The following is a 14,093-nucleotide window of genomic DNA, read 5'->3' on the forward strand; positions in this document are numbered from 1 at the left end:
ACGAACCTAAAAATAATAATTTTGAAAACTTTTCTAACTACAAATTATGAAAAATATATAAACTAGAATAGATTAATATTTTACTTCAAAGATTTTTCTTGTGTCGGTTTTATCAATTTTTTAAGATGAAGATAGAGGGATTCAATTAGGCGATTAAATGTTGCATTTTGTATATTTTGTATAATACAAATATTTGAAATTACTTCTGTCATTATGTACACCAGTGCCTCAAAGTCGTCGGCCTCGGTTTGATACACAGCTTGCAAATTATTGGCGCCCAAGATGACTGTTACGACTGTTACTTTCAGAAATACTTGGAAGGATTTAGACATATATACGGAGATAAAAATATATACCACAACATCAATTTCATTGATACTAATATCAGTATTTCTTCTTATTTTCAGGTAAATACATTTGAAAAATACTGTGGCTATAATCACCTTATATCATGTAAGTTGTATCGTGATCGTGATTTTTACATAAACATATTCATATTACTCATACCATCACGTGGAAATTACTTACAACTTATAAATATATTTGAGAAATAATCACAGACAACTGAAAAGTTATGCATCCAAAAATCTCAATAAATAACCAAAATATTAATGAAACTTATCCACATTGAGGAAAATTATATAAATGTAAGCATCGATCCTTTATATGAATTGGCCATTGAATTATCCATTCGAGAGGCTAAAATACATACTCGATTTTAAAAATGTGGCGAATTTATTCTATACGTACGGCCTATCGTTGTTGACATGCTGGTGAAAACTCAAATAAATACAAAAAATTTCTAAACATCTAAAGATACACTCAACCGAAATTTGCATTAGAATAGATTCTAGAGTGTTTCATCAATATTCATCACAAAGGGACACTGGTGAAAGGGAGGAAAGAAATAAAACTCTTACTTTTCAATTCGACTCTTGCTAATGACCATGGCGGGCAGAACCCGCCGTTTATGTATGCACAATAGTATTCGGAATGTTGCTCGTGCTTTATTTGCCTCGGTCCCTATCCAAGTGGAGTTTTATGGTGTTGTTGTTTTTTCAGTTATTTGCCTTTTTTGGCATAATGCCAGAGAGACAGAACTCCGTCAAGCCAGTCGCCAGCCAGTGTCTGGTAAAATATTTACGTTTTCCTTTTATGTCGCTGCAAATCGACCAAATCCCAGATGACAAAAGAACTTCGACGACAGCGACAACTATGTACATGGACGTTCTGTTAGCCAACCCCAAAAAAATAAAAACTTTTTCTCTTTCATTATTTTTGTTGCGGTTGTTGTTTTCTCCTAAATAAATTGAAAAGGCATTGAAACTGAAAATAGCCGCGCTGGTAGTTGTGTGTTCATTTTACCTTCTCCAAATCGAAAAGCCATAAATGGTTGCTAGTTGTTACATATGGTCGGATGTATTACAGGGGGGGCAGCCAGCAAACCAGCCATCCTGCCCTACAACAGCAACAACACGAGTATCTGTATAATGAGCGTATATTTGGTGATGGTGGTGTTGTTACCAAGAATACCAATAACTTCCGCTGTAATGGTCAAATAGAATAGCAAACTATGTTTATGATGGAAAGTAAAGGGAAAGGTCGGTCGACGCTCGATATCTCGGTGGTCTCATGACTTGGCATGGCTTGTCTCTTTGGCTAGGTGGTGTTATGATGTTGTTGTACTGGTGTGTTGTATGTGTCATGTATGGCATGTGGCATTTATGGTTTGCAACAATGTTGGGCTTGGTTGGTGTGCTCTGGCACTGGTTTTTGTTTATGTCCTATGTTTTTATTTTTTGTGGTATACGTGTATATGGATGAGGCCAAGGTTATCTATCTTACGTTCATTCAACGTCGACATTGTACATCATCCAATCGAATTGGGAAAAGCCACAATTGCGGCGAAAGAACTTTGCTCTTGTTGTTGTGTTTGATGTCTGTGTTAACATTGGAAAATATCAGGGTTTCCTTCACATTTTATTTGCCTTTATTGTTTGCTGTGTTGTGTTGTTCCTTTTTTTGCTGTTGCAGCTGTATTTGAAACGAATAGTCATCTTGTTAATATTTATCACTTTTTATATCTCGTTATCCGTTATCGTTATGGGTGGGTTTCATTCAAGTAGCATCATTGATGTGGCATAAAGACATATTCAAACTTCCTGTGTGGATCTTCGAGGTAGCATTTGGAGAGGTGCTTTACAAATATTAGGTGATGCCTGTGTATATTAAACTAATATCACGCTATGGTTAAATTTCGTCAAGCTACCAAAATCTTGAAGTTAGTTTCATTTTTTTATTTTTCACAAAAAAGAATTTATGCTAAGATGCTTTCAAATCTAAAATGGAATAAAAAACCCCCTATATGTTCCTCATTTCTTTAACCAACCCCCACTTGAGGGGTAATCCGCACATGTAACAATTCACACATGCTTGCCTCCGGATTATGGTCTGTAAAGGACAAAGTAATTGTTGTTTGAATTTCAATGGCAATTATTTTATTGATTTTTTTCAGATTTTTTTTCCTTTTCACATTTATTCCCTTTCGCCAGTAATTATCCTTTCTCTTTACAGTCATTCATTAGTGAATTTCCCACAGCATTGCTTTGCATTGCCATTATAGTCCTCATTTCATGTTGTTGTTGTTGCTGTTTGTATCCTTTGTGGATAGACACAAAACGAGTGGTAGGCATGTTCATTCATGCATTTTCGTATTCAAGTATACCGACTTTGTGCCTGTAAAATGCTGTTGGGAATGCGGCAACAACAACAACTACGATACGATAGGCCGTGTTGAAAAGTACACATGGCTAGAACTACTACAATACTGGTTAGTATCCAGACTACACTCGAAAATAAACAAAAACCACTGGAAATGGCAATTGAACCAATTATTGATCGAAAGATACATCTTATAAATGTTTAAATTTATTGGATATATACAAGAATAAGAAAAATACAGCTCTACAATGAAGTTTTATTTGAACTTGAATATTCCAAATGTGACTAACATTTTGGTTAACCATGAATGTATATTACACTATTTATATTATTAGTATTATTCTCCAAGGTCAGCTCTGAAGTCATCCTTGGCAATGAACATTTATTATTCGAAGAACAAATAAATATTTGTAAGATATATTTTTGTCATTTCTTGTGATAAAACGCTTGCTGTCCCTGTGCCATCTTATGGCTTGATTCGAACTATAAATATGACTTCAAACCTCTTTGTTTACAACTTATTTCCAATTTCAGTTGAGCTTCTACATATTTCTTTCTACAGATACATAGAACAATAAACAATGTTCTGATCGACAATTCTGTTTACCAAACAGAGATATAAGTTTCATTAATGTTGCCGTAGCAAAATTATGTATGCATCTCTATTTTTTTTTTTCCTTGGCTGTAGACAATTTTTGATCCATTCATTTATTTCGTTTATCCTTTAAACTGACACAAAACAAACAAACAACAGTTCTACTACTCAACGTACTCGAACGTTGCAATTTATTTTATTTTAAGTAAACAAAGTTCTAGTGAGCTATGGAAGTCAGTCTGAGAGTGTCTATCCTGTCGTCTGTCTGTCCATTCAGTTCCAGAGTGACTACGTAGTAGTTTGTTGCCGTGCTGCTGGTAATGGATCGTACAACGTTGTAGTACTACACATTTTTGCAACAACAACAACAACTTCGTATCCTCATAACAAAGGACTTATTTTGTTTTTCCTTTTTCTTTTGTCCTGAGCATATTTTTCTATATCCATAATTGGGGGTGGTTTTTTCTTCCATCATTGTTCCTTGTATATGTTTTTTGTTGTTCGTATCGTTTTGCTCCTAATATTTGTTGGCGTTCTCTTTTTGTATCCGGTATTTTTACGTCTCTATTTTATTATCCCATTCTTCTTCTTCTACTACTAGACGAATTGTGATGAGGGTTAACCATGGCAATATACAAACATTTAGTGTTAATGCTTTTATGTCCTTATTAGGATTTTCACCAACCGCCAGCCAGCCATCCAGTTAACCAACAACAAAAAACAGCAACAATTCCATTCCATTGCAATGCAAGGGAAAAAGGAACCATAGAGAGTAGTTTTTCAGCAAGAAATACTCTGCTGCTGGCTGCAATGTGGGTGGGTGAAGCCGGGGAGTGTGTCACGGACAGACATTCGTGTGTAATAGCAAATTCTTGTAACTGGATACTATCAAGGAATATACATATGGCTAGCCGGCACAGCCCTCCATTTTTACAGAATTCTGTACATTTTTATTACTCTTCCAAGTGGGTTTGTATTTTAATTGTTATTGCCCGTGGTTGAACGAACGCCAAGTTAGTTTCAGAATTGAAAGTCATCTGTTTTAATGCGTTTTCCATTGTGACAAATTTCATTTTGTACTTCAAACTCTTTAATTTATTACAGCAGCCGTGTACAACAACAATGGAATAGCCACATGGATTTAATCGAACTATTAGTAGATTCTTTATTGGATTTCAAATTGATTATGACATGGTGGTGGTGGCTAAAGGGATGCCATTATTTGTCGAACAAATTTCGTTGAGTGAGAAGAAGTTATTTTTTGAAGAAGAACTTTAAAAACATATTAGGGCAATAGAAATATTTTAAAATTGTATTACTAATACATGCACAATAAAACTGTCAGAAATTGTTTGACTTTGGATCCGAACACGTGGAAATACGATATAGTTATTGTTACGAAATCGCAAACAGATTGCCTGTATCTGCAATGTTGTATAGATTTCGGATATAGATAGATGACAAATTAGATATAGTTTTAGAACTTATAATATATCTTTTTTTTGCGAACAAAATCACAATAATAATCTTAAAGACGGATAGATTATTTAATGTATTTCGTCCAGAGTCAGTTTATTTTCAAAATTGTTGTGAATTGTGTGTTTACGGTTTTTTTGTTGTTATACGTTTAGTTTACATACATTCATCTTAATTACCAAACTAAGAACAGTTTTGCGGCTTTAGACTACATAACTGCCTGCAGTTAATGTTGCACCCTTAGAATATAGTTCGCCCCAGTTATAGCAAATACATTTTTTTGCATATGAAATAAATTTGCATGTCCAGAATGAGGTCACATGAATGATATTAACAGATTTTCGTCTGATAAAAAATAGAGGGTGTTTGTGATTGCCGGGTGGCTGGCAGCTAGACTGGCTGACTGAGTGTGCTTGTCTAAACCAGAGCTTGTAAAATAGTTTGAGCTTGCTATTTTTTTATGAATTTATCATTCATTCGGTGACCCAAATTTCGCCATCATCAGTTTCAGTAGCAGTAGCAGCAACATCATGAAATGATTGTTTGTTATGGGCATATTGTGATGTGATAGCGTGAGATTCTCTACAGAAATGTTTTTTTTTTTGTTTTATTTTTGCAAAAGATAAAGTCAACTACCCTGGGCATGAGTAGCGTTAATAGAACTACAAGTACGAAACTGATTACTGATTTCAGATTTTGCTGCGATACAAAGTGTAACGCAAATGAATGCCATTGTTTTTGTTTTTCTTTCTGCCTTCTTCTCCCATTCACTCTCTCATTATATCGTTTGCTTGTTTGCTGCGACACTTTTTAAGTTTAAAGTACAAGAAAACAAAAAAAAAAGAAAATGAATAAAGATTATGGCCTATGGCTTTCTCAAAAGTAGTTTGAGATATGTTGCAAATGTCTTGTGAAGTCATAAATGGAAGTAGATATTTTAATGCAGATACAGTAGACCACGGATATAAGAACATTAAAAAAAATCGAGAAATTTGTTCTTATTTGCGGGTTTTTCTTTAATGAATGTATTTATATAATAAACTGTTTTCTTATATGGGTGAAACATGTTCTTATGTCCGTGTTTGTCTTATATAAGATCTTCCTATGTCCGTTTAGTTTTGCTCGGGGAGCTATGAATGGTAAAATGACATTACACTCCTTCGAGTCCAGAAAATTGTTTACATTTAACACATATTGTGAAAACTCTGTCCCAAATTATATTACAAGTTTTAGCTGACATAAATTATAAAAAAATATCCCACTACAAAATTGCTCTCAGAGTACAAAATAATTTGAAAAGTTCGGGAATGCAAATCTAGTTAATATGCCAATATTAGATGACAATACTTCAAAATCAACATAACAGCCAATCAGAAGTAGGCATTCCTGTTTACCATTTTTACTCGACCAAATTTCTCGAGTAAAAAGTTTTCAAAGAGAACGCCATTTTGTTTTGTGCTCTCTTAAATTAGAGTCAATGTTTTACCAGATTTGTTTGTGGGTTAAGAAACGGTTTTCAAGTAAAAAAAAAATGTAAAATGAGTAGATTCTTTTAGGTTCTGGAACGGAATTTATGTTATTTGCAGTTCGCCCAAATAGTTTACATGTCCTCCTTTCCTAACATTCGGAGCGAAAACTTACGGAAATCAGAAAAGCTATATTAAAGTTGTTCGGAATTTTCTTTCACACTTGAAATTCCTAGGATAAAAAGCTATACAGATTTTTGTCATCGTTGGACCGCGAGAAAACAATTATGCTTCGCTTTTAATGCAAACATGTCTGCCTTCGACATCTGCTTTCCTCGATATACACATTTTTTTTAATGCTCCAATAATTTAAAATAAAGAAACAACTTTGGATCTGAATAAAATTAACTTTCGCTAAGAATTCACATAATTAGACACGTCAAGTACACGCTTACCTTTTTTCATCAATTTGAAATGTAATCGAATTCACTGGCGGCCTCAGTAATAGTGAGTTGGTATTCCCTTTCATTTCTTTGTTTTTGGTTTTATCTTTGAAATTAACCCTCATTTGAAAAACGTGACGGACATTTCAATTGAAGAAATGGTCTGAATGAATGCAAGTAATTCAATAATACTTTTGGACATCTGTGGACATTAAAAGTAAAGCAAATATAAATGTCTTCTATACTAACTACCAAAAATTTGGATAATATTAAACCAATTATTAAGTCAGAATATCATCGAAAAGGTATTTATTTATTTTTTAATTAAAAAACGCCAATTGTCTAGTTTACCAAAAAACCCAGAATGAATGAAGCAATGATGAGCATGAATTACTTAAAAATATAAAAAAACAATCATTCTACCGAAAGTGACTGATGGCTGGCTGTAATGTCGTCGACATTGTTGTCTCTTTTTTGTCGTCTATGTCACATTTGCAAAAAAATACATCAGTCAGTCCTCCATTTGTTTCGAACTGTCTGTCTGTCTTTTCGGTTCTTTTTGTAAAGTTCTTCGTGAATTTAATGGCATGAGTTCAGCAAGTATCTGTCTGTGCCACTTTCAGACTTTGAGACGAGCGACTACTACTTGAGTTTTTTCTTTCTGTTTTGGTTTAAATATTGTGTGCCTTTGTTTTTGAAAGTGTAGCAACGCTGTTAGTCGTCGTCATTAAATTTCATTCATTGGGATGTAAGTTTCCTCTATATGAGGTATTCATGGGAATTTGAGGAAATTTATCAAAATTAAAATCGAATTTCTACTAAAATCAATTGTTGATTTTACGACGTGGTTTATATTTAGAATGATGACATGTGTGGCAAACAAAAAATTTAATATTGTAGTATTAGAGGTTTCCAAAAAACCTATAAAAATATTTTTGATGGAACAAACCTAACCTATCGTAATACAATATCTTCGGTGTACCAATAATTTTTAATTTTGATTAGTATACTAAAATTTTACGAAAGTAGTTTTCCGGACCCATTGGTCAGAATATCTGTAGAAATATCCATTCAGTTAAAACGGATATTATGCCCGGAAATACTACAATTGTGTACACCACCTTCTTATTGTTTTTTTTTTTTTTTTTTTTTTTTTGAACATATTTTTATTTTCTATTTTCTTTTTAATTTGAGAAATTACATTTTTAATGCTCCTGCTGTTGTTTTTTCCTGTGCGAGTTTATGACGGTGGAGACTCCAAAAAGAAACAGAACTGGATAGCAAAACAGCATGACACCAGCTATCAAGAAGCTGTTTTTGTTTTTCTTCTAAAGGTTTACAACACACATACACATACTTATGTATGTACTTGTACCCTGAGAGATGTCATCTTAAAACCAGGCACAATCTCACTGACTCACACACATACACACACTCCATAAAGACAAATCTTAAAGTCCTTGAAAATAATTTATCTTGTTTCTTATTTTAATATACAAAATACGATGAACATGCACATTCATGAAAAGCATGCATCGCAAGAATATGTACATGTGAGTGTGTTTACTTCATGCGTGTTCAACTCATGCAATTCAAACAATACCCAGAGTAAATTGAAAGATATGGCACAGAACAATTTCACTGGATAAAAGAAGAATATTAGGAGGTGGACAGAAGGAGAGGGACGGACAGACGTACGAAGAACGGTCCAAAACAAGCATTTGTTGTTTATCAACGTCATCATAAACGAATAGATATCTTCCTACTGCATCTACTATTTGCAGGCCCTTCGTATGCATTGTGTCTGCTATAATTTGCTGCATTTCTTTTGTGACGCAGTCGGTATTCTGGCTATTCTTAAACATAAGAGTACGTCCTAAAAGTTGGCAACCAAGAAAGAAAGAAAGTCACTGTCAACGAAGAGACAAATTGATACCCTTTCGAAAATGAGGGTGGTTTGCTGTTCCATGTTATTTGCCATAAAGGCGAGGTGGAGGGAAATTTAAAAATGTATGTGTCATGCTAGTTATAGTTAATGGATTTTTTTTTATAAATCGTCAACTATGCACAGTAATGATCTTTACAAATTTAACATTGAATTTAAAGGACATTTTTGAAAATACATTATAGTGGATAGTTTTTATATATATATAGGGTTTTCCAATCTAGCGACTACAACTTATATATACATGCTTCGAAATATTCGCTCAGGCAATGGGGCCGCGAGTATTCGAACTATTGCAATTATAATTTGCTCCAAAGGGTCTTAACTTCTGATTACAAATTTGAACTGCTGATCCGAATGAATAGGCTTTAGCCACAGCCTCCTTTGATTGCAGGGTCATCGTACATTACAATTTTCTACAAATCAAATAGGTTAAAAAGGAATTTTTTAATTTCGTTTTTATATCGTGATGTACGTCTCGTGACAAATGACAACTACAAAAAATAGTAATGTTTATATCGTTAGCTAAAATGCAAAAAGGCGTAACTAACAAAAAATTGAATATTTACTTTTTGAATGAATATTGTGAATGTCAACAAACTACATGTGTTGACAAAGTTTTATGTGTCTGCGGTCAAAAAGGAGCTTCTATTAAAAAAAAAAAAACAAAAAAAAAACGTAACTACAAGTGGGTTTATTTGATAAATGCAAAAAGGCGTAACTAACAAAAAATTCACGTTTTTACTTAATTGTTATCGCTGCTATTAAACTAAATAACTAAATTTGTTAAAAAAAATAGTCTATTATTCGTCATATGCAATATCACCCTGCCGGGCATACTTTTTTTGACATGTTTTAAGTTTTTATTCAAAACAGTTTTTTGCTTCTCCTACACGCTTTTGTTAGTTACGCCTTTTTGCATTTTAGCTGACGATATACTTTTATAGATAAGGCAACAAGAAACTCATTAGCTTAGTTTGTATATTAGGGTGTTTAAAATTCTAATATTTTAGATGTTTGGCATTGAAAATTCATTATTCATATTTGTAATATTTTGCAGGAATTTGTCACATTGTTTTAAAGATTTGATTTCAATTTGCTCAATTCGTAAACATAGCGGTTATAGCGGCGGGGTTATTTGATATAAACAAAATCATTTAAGTCTTTACTTCACCCACCCTAGTATAAAATCCATTCACCTTGGAACTCGTAGAAAATTGCCATCATTTTCTTTTTTTTTTTTTTTTTGCAAAAGTGGTAGATAAATTGTTCTATCACTGATAACATTTCTATAATGTGTGGGAAAATAATAAGGTTTGCTGTGATAGATTGGTTGGTTATATGTAATAATGGCTTTCAGCTTACTTTTTAAGGGTGTGTGTTTTTGTAAAAGCCACCAAGCTACTAAGTATTAAATATTAAGTTGGGGAAAATAAATCCATTATTTTTATATGAACTATAGGACTTTATTTAACATGCTTCGGAAAGTCCGATTTGGGCCAAATATGCACCGTCTTGTTGTATGATTTGTTGCCATTTTAAAGTTAACTTCATAATGTCTCTCTCATAGAAGTCCTGCTCTCTATTTGATCCCTAGATATTAATTTTTTATCATTTAAGAAATTTTGCAATGCCAATAAATAAAAATAAAAATTGAAAAATCTACAATAAAAATGTGATAAAAATCTAAAGTCTAATTGGAGATTTGTTTTCCATTATTACCAATACAAGTCGAATATTCGATATTAACAAACATAATGTTAAATTGTAAAGACCTTCTAAAAATCGACATTAAGGTCATTGATCTTAATGTTTATTCTAATGCACAATTTATTTATTGTTGTTACTCTTTACATTGAAGATGTTTTGTTCTGTGAAATGGCGTTGGCATCATTCAGTCAGTCTATCAAATGCACTCTCCCACATTCACCCAATGAATACATCTTCGTTTCTTCAATTCATTCATTTGCGTCAGAAATATTTTCCGATTATACAAAGGCTGACATGTTCGCCATCGACCTCTTTCAACAGAGGAAAGACTTATTCCGAAATCATTTGCACTTGTGCATCTAATCGTTTAGGATCTCACGATTTCAAGTTGATATACATGTCATCCGCAGCGTATTCTCAGTTGCAGCTTCGATTGTTGTTGTTGGGCATCCGTTGCTAGATATGAAAATGATTTAACGGGGTGGGGGATGTGATTTAACCCCAGCAAAGAACTTCATCCGTGGCAACAAAAGAAACTAGGAAACAAAAAAGCAATCATTATGTTGGCAAGAAAAAGTGGAACAATGACTTTTAAAGATTGGTCTTAAGTTTGTGGGCAACAATTGCCGCCACGTCTTTAATTCCCCGAACACGACATTTACATTTCATTTTCATAATTTCCCATCATAGGGTCGTTGTTTTCAATTATTTTGTTCCCATCCATTGTTGTATATACTCTACTTTTGTTTCTTATTTTTTTATATATGTATTATTATATTAACAACTAAAACCAAAATCCTAAATCCTTTTTGATGTTATATCTTCTATTCCACTTCTATTTTAGGTACACTACACAGACTTCCACACCGTGATACAGGAAAATATCAAATGAATTTAGGTAAAATATAACACTTTTATTAAAATTGTTTTCCAAATTGTTTTTTTTTTCTATAACACATAATATCTGATAATAATTAACTTTTAAAATACCAACACAAGTATGTAAACACATTGCCATGGAGTAAACGAAATTCTGACGTCGAAGTACCTGTGAATTGTCAAACCCGTCATAATGTTTGCATTTCATTTAATTTCATTTTTTTTTTTGCCACATTGTTTAACCAAACATTGTCTGTCGCAAAAAGTGAGCGTGGTGAAGCATTGCAAAATGTTTTCTCACCTGACTACGAGATAAGATAACAAAAACGCAAACAATGACATAGTTTTTTTATTTCTTGTATTTAAATAATTAATTTTCATCAAGAATATTTATTGGATAATACATTTTGATCGATTTGTCGGAGGGAGAGTTATTAAAAATGACGTCCAGAAAAACATATTTAAATATGATTTAAAATCATATGGTATTCGTAAAGATCGGCTACATCTTCAAACCCTTTTGATATTTCTTTGAATTAAATTTTCCTTAAGAAAAACCTATATTCATATCTTTTTTTTATAAAACTTATTTTGAAATTAAAACATATAAAACTACTCATGTACTCTGGCTAGGCTAGCTCCGAATTGTTTATATAACTGAAATGTGTATTGATTTGAATTTATTTTATTATTTGGTGACACATTAGCAAACAATTCAAAATATTATAGAAAAATTACATTCTATAAAAATATTTCCGAATTTCAGAAAATGTAAAAGGGTAAAATTTACTCCCGTCCAAAGGATGTTCCACAATCCAAAGGATATTCAACATCACAGGAGGTCCTTGAGGCTTTATGGTCACCCAGTGACCGAAAAAGAAATCATGACTATTTACAAGAAATCTATTATTTTTCGGATTTTTATTTTAAAAATATTGCATAGTTTTCTGAAAAATACCCGCGTTCGAAATACTGTTTTTACTAAAGCATTCGAAGGTTGAAATTAACTGATCAGCATATATTTTCAAAAATATCAATTCGAGAAAGAGAGTCTTAAATTCATGTCTAGGTACAATACCTCAGCCAATCTCAGATCGGCTCGAAATTTTTTGCAATTCTTTTTTAAAATGAGTCAAAACCGTTTGACGTATCAACTACTTAAGACCAGTTCGTGAAATAGACTTCGGATGATTTTATTTTAATTGAAAGATTCTAAGTGAAACCATACTTTTCTTTTGAATTAAATGAAATAAAATATATATCGGGTCATATTTGTATTTTTTTCTCATATATTGCTTCAACACAAAATGATTTTTTATGAAGACGGGATGTGTGCAAGATATGAATATCCACTCCATTCAGTAGTAATAGTGTCTGGCCCTCCGATTTATTTGCCGTCGTATATTATGTGAGCTGAAGAACAAAAAAGACTTCTCATTGTATTCTAATCCCAATAAGGAAATACTATTCACTTAATTTTAATTTCCTTGCGATTCTGTGTAGCAATAACAAATGATCACCAGTGCTGTATTGGCTGGGCTGGGTGTTCCCCCTGAACTCTTTTGTCACACATCAGTAAATTCCTATGAGAACTTTTTTAACGTTTTTTTAGATGCATGGTTTTATGACTATTTCTTTATGAATGGCTGGATTTGTGCCAAGGAAATATTGTTTTGCCTTCCTCCCACCCGTTTTTTTCGGTAGGAGATTATTGGCTATTGTTAAATGTGCGTTCGGCGTGCGCTCTGCATACGTATTGGGTCATTATTGTTAATTCAGTAGGTCAACATTAAATGGTTTGTGGAAGCATTAGGCATACCGTAGGAAGAGATTATAGATATACGATATGAATTAATTACCTGGTTTAGAACATTTAATAATAATTTAATAATAATAATAATTAATTTTCGATTTCCTTTACTCATTTTGAATAAAAGCCCATAAAGAATTATTAACCTATATTATTAATGTCTTTCCATCATCAACAAATCGTTAATTTCTTTGAGTGTACCGCTGAGAGTGATGCGTATATTTTTTGTTGTGTGTGTGTGTCTTGGATTTTCATGAAAAGTCATGCGTTTGTTTTTTATTCCGGAACTATTATAGCTTCCGTTTCCATTTACCCACAAACATGATTAACAGTTCTTTTCATTGTTTATGGAAAATTGTTATTGTTGTTCTATTCGGTTTTGTTTATTAGCTGCTGGCACATATATGGCTCACACAGACACACACACACACGTGGTCAGTTGCACACCCATTCCCCAATATTGTATCTGTTTTCATTTATTTTGTATGTCTGTCTACATGGTGAAGTAAAATAATTTAAATATTCAACCAAAGTGTAAATGATCAGATATGGGTCGTTCCGTTCGAACTTCTCCATAATGTAGGAGTTGAGTAAAACTGATACCCAGTAAATATTGAATATTTGTTGCTTATGATTTGAATGTCACTTTTATGTTTTAATTATATGTAATTATTGAAGATTCTTTGCTATCAAAACAACTCTCACGCAGTTTACATACACAACTTCACAATAAAAGTTGTGAAGACAGCAGTGTAAGCATTTACGTGGATAAGATAACGAAAATATGTAGCTCTTTATCTGTTACCATTCTTTCTTGATTCAATCGATCTTCTTCTATTCATCTCAAACTAGTAAATATTTAATTCAATGTTTTTTTTTTCTTAGCTCCAATGTAAAGACCCACATTCAACCTAATTTTAATAATTGTCATACTTCCTGAAATGTCGTCACTTATTTCCATACCTCTACACATGTAGGTATCTCACACACACATTCGAATTTATATTCTAAAGAGAAAACACACAACGTCTGCCGACACCTTTGCTTT

The 14,093-nt window shown here is 32.7% G+C and overlaps 1 protein-coding gene across 1 annotated transcript in view; it reads left to right on the forward strand.

The window, feature by feature from the left end:
* Positions 1 to 14,093, forward strand: part of LOC133329031 (tyrosine-protein kinase Abl) — a 44,759-nt gene that overhangs the window by 20,652 nt on the left and 10,014 nt on the right. Inside the window, exon 2 of the mRNA XM_061537530.1 lies at positions 11,201 to 11,254. Coding sequence (XP_061393514.1) covers positions 11,201 to 11,254 — 54 coding nt within the window. The remainder of the gene's footprint in view (positions 1 to 11,200; positions 11,255 to 14,093) is intronic.

Source organism: Musca vetustissima, unplaced genomic scaffold (assembly GCF_032173495.1).
Source record: "Musca vetustissima isolate MV318-11 ecotype Yass unplaced genomic scaffold, APGP_CSIRO_Mvet_v1 utg31629, whole genome shotgun sequence".
Taxonomy (NCBI): domain Eukaryota; kingdom Metazoa; phylum Arthropoda; class Insecta; order Diptera; family Muscidae; genus Musca; species Musca vetustissima.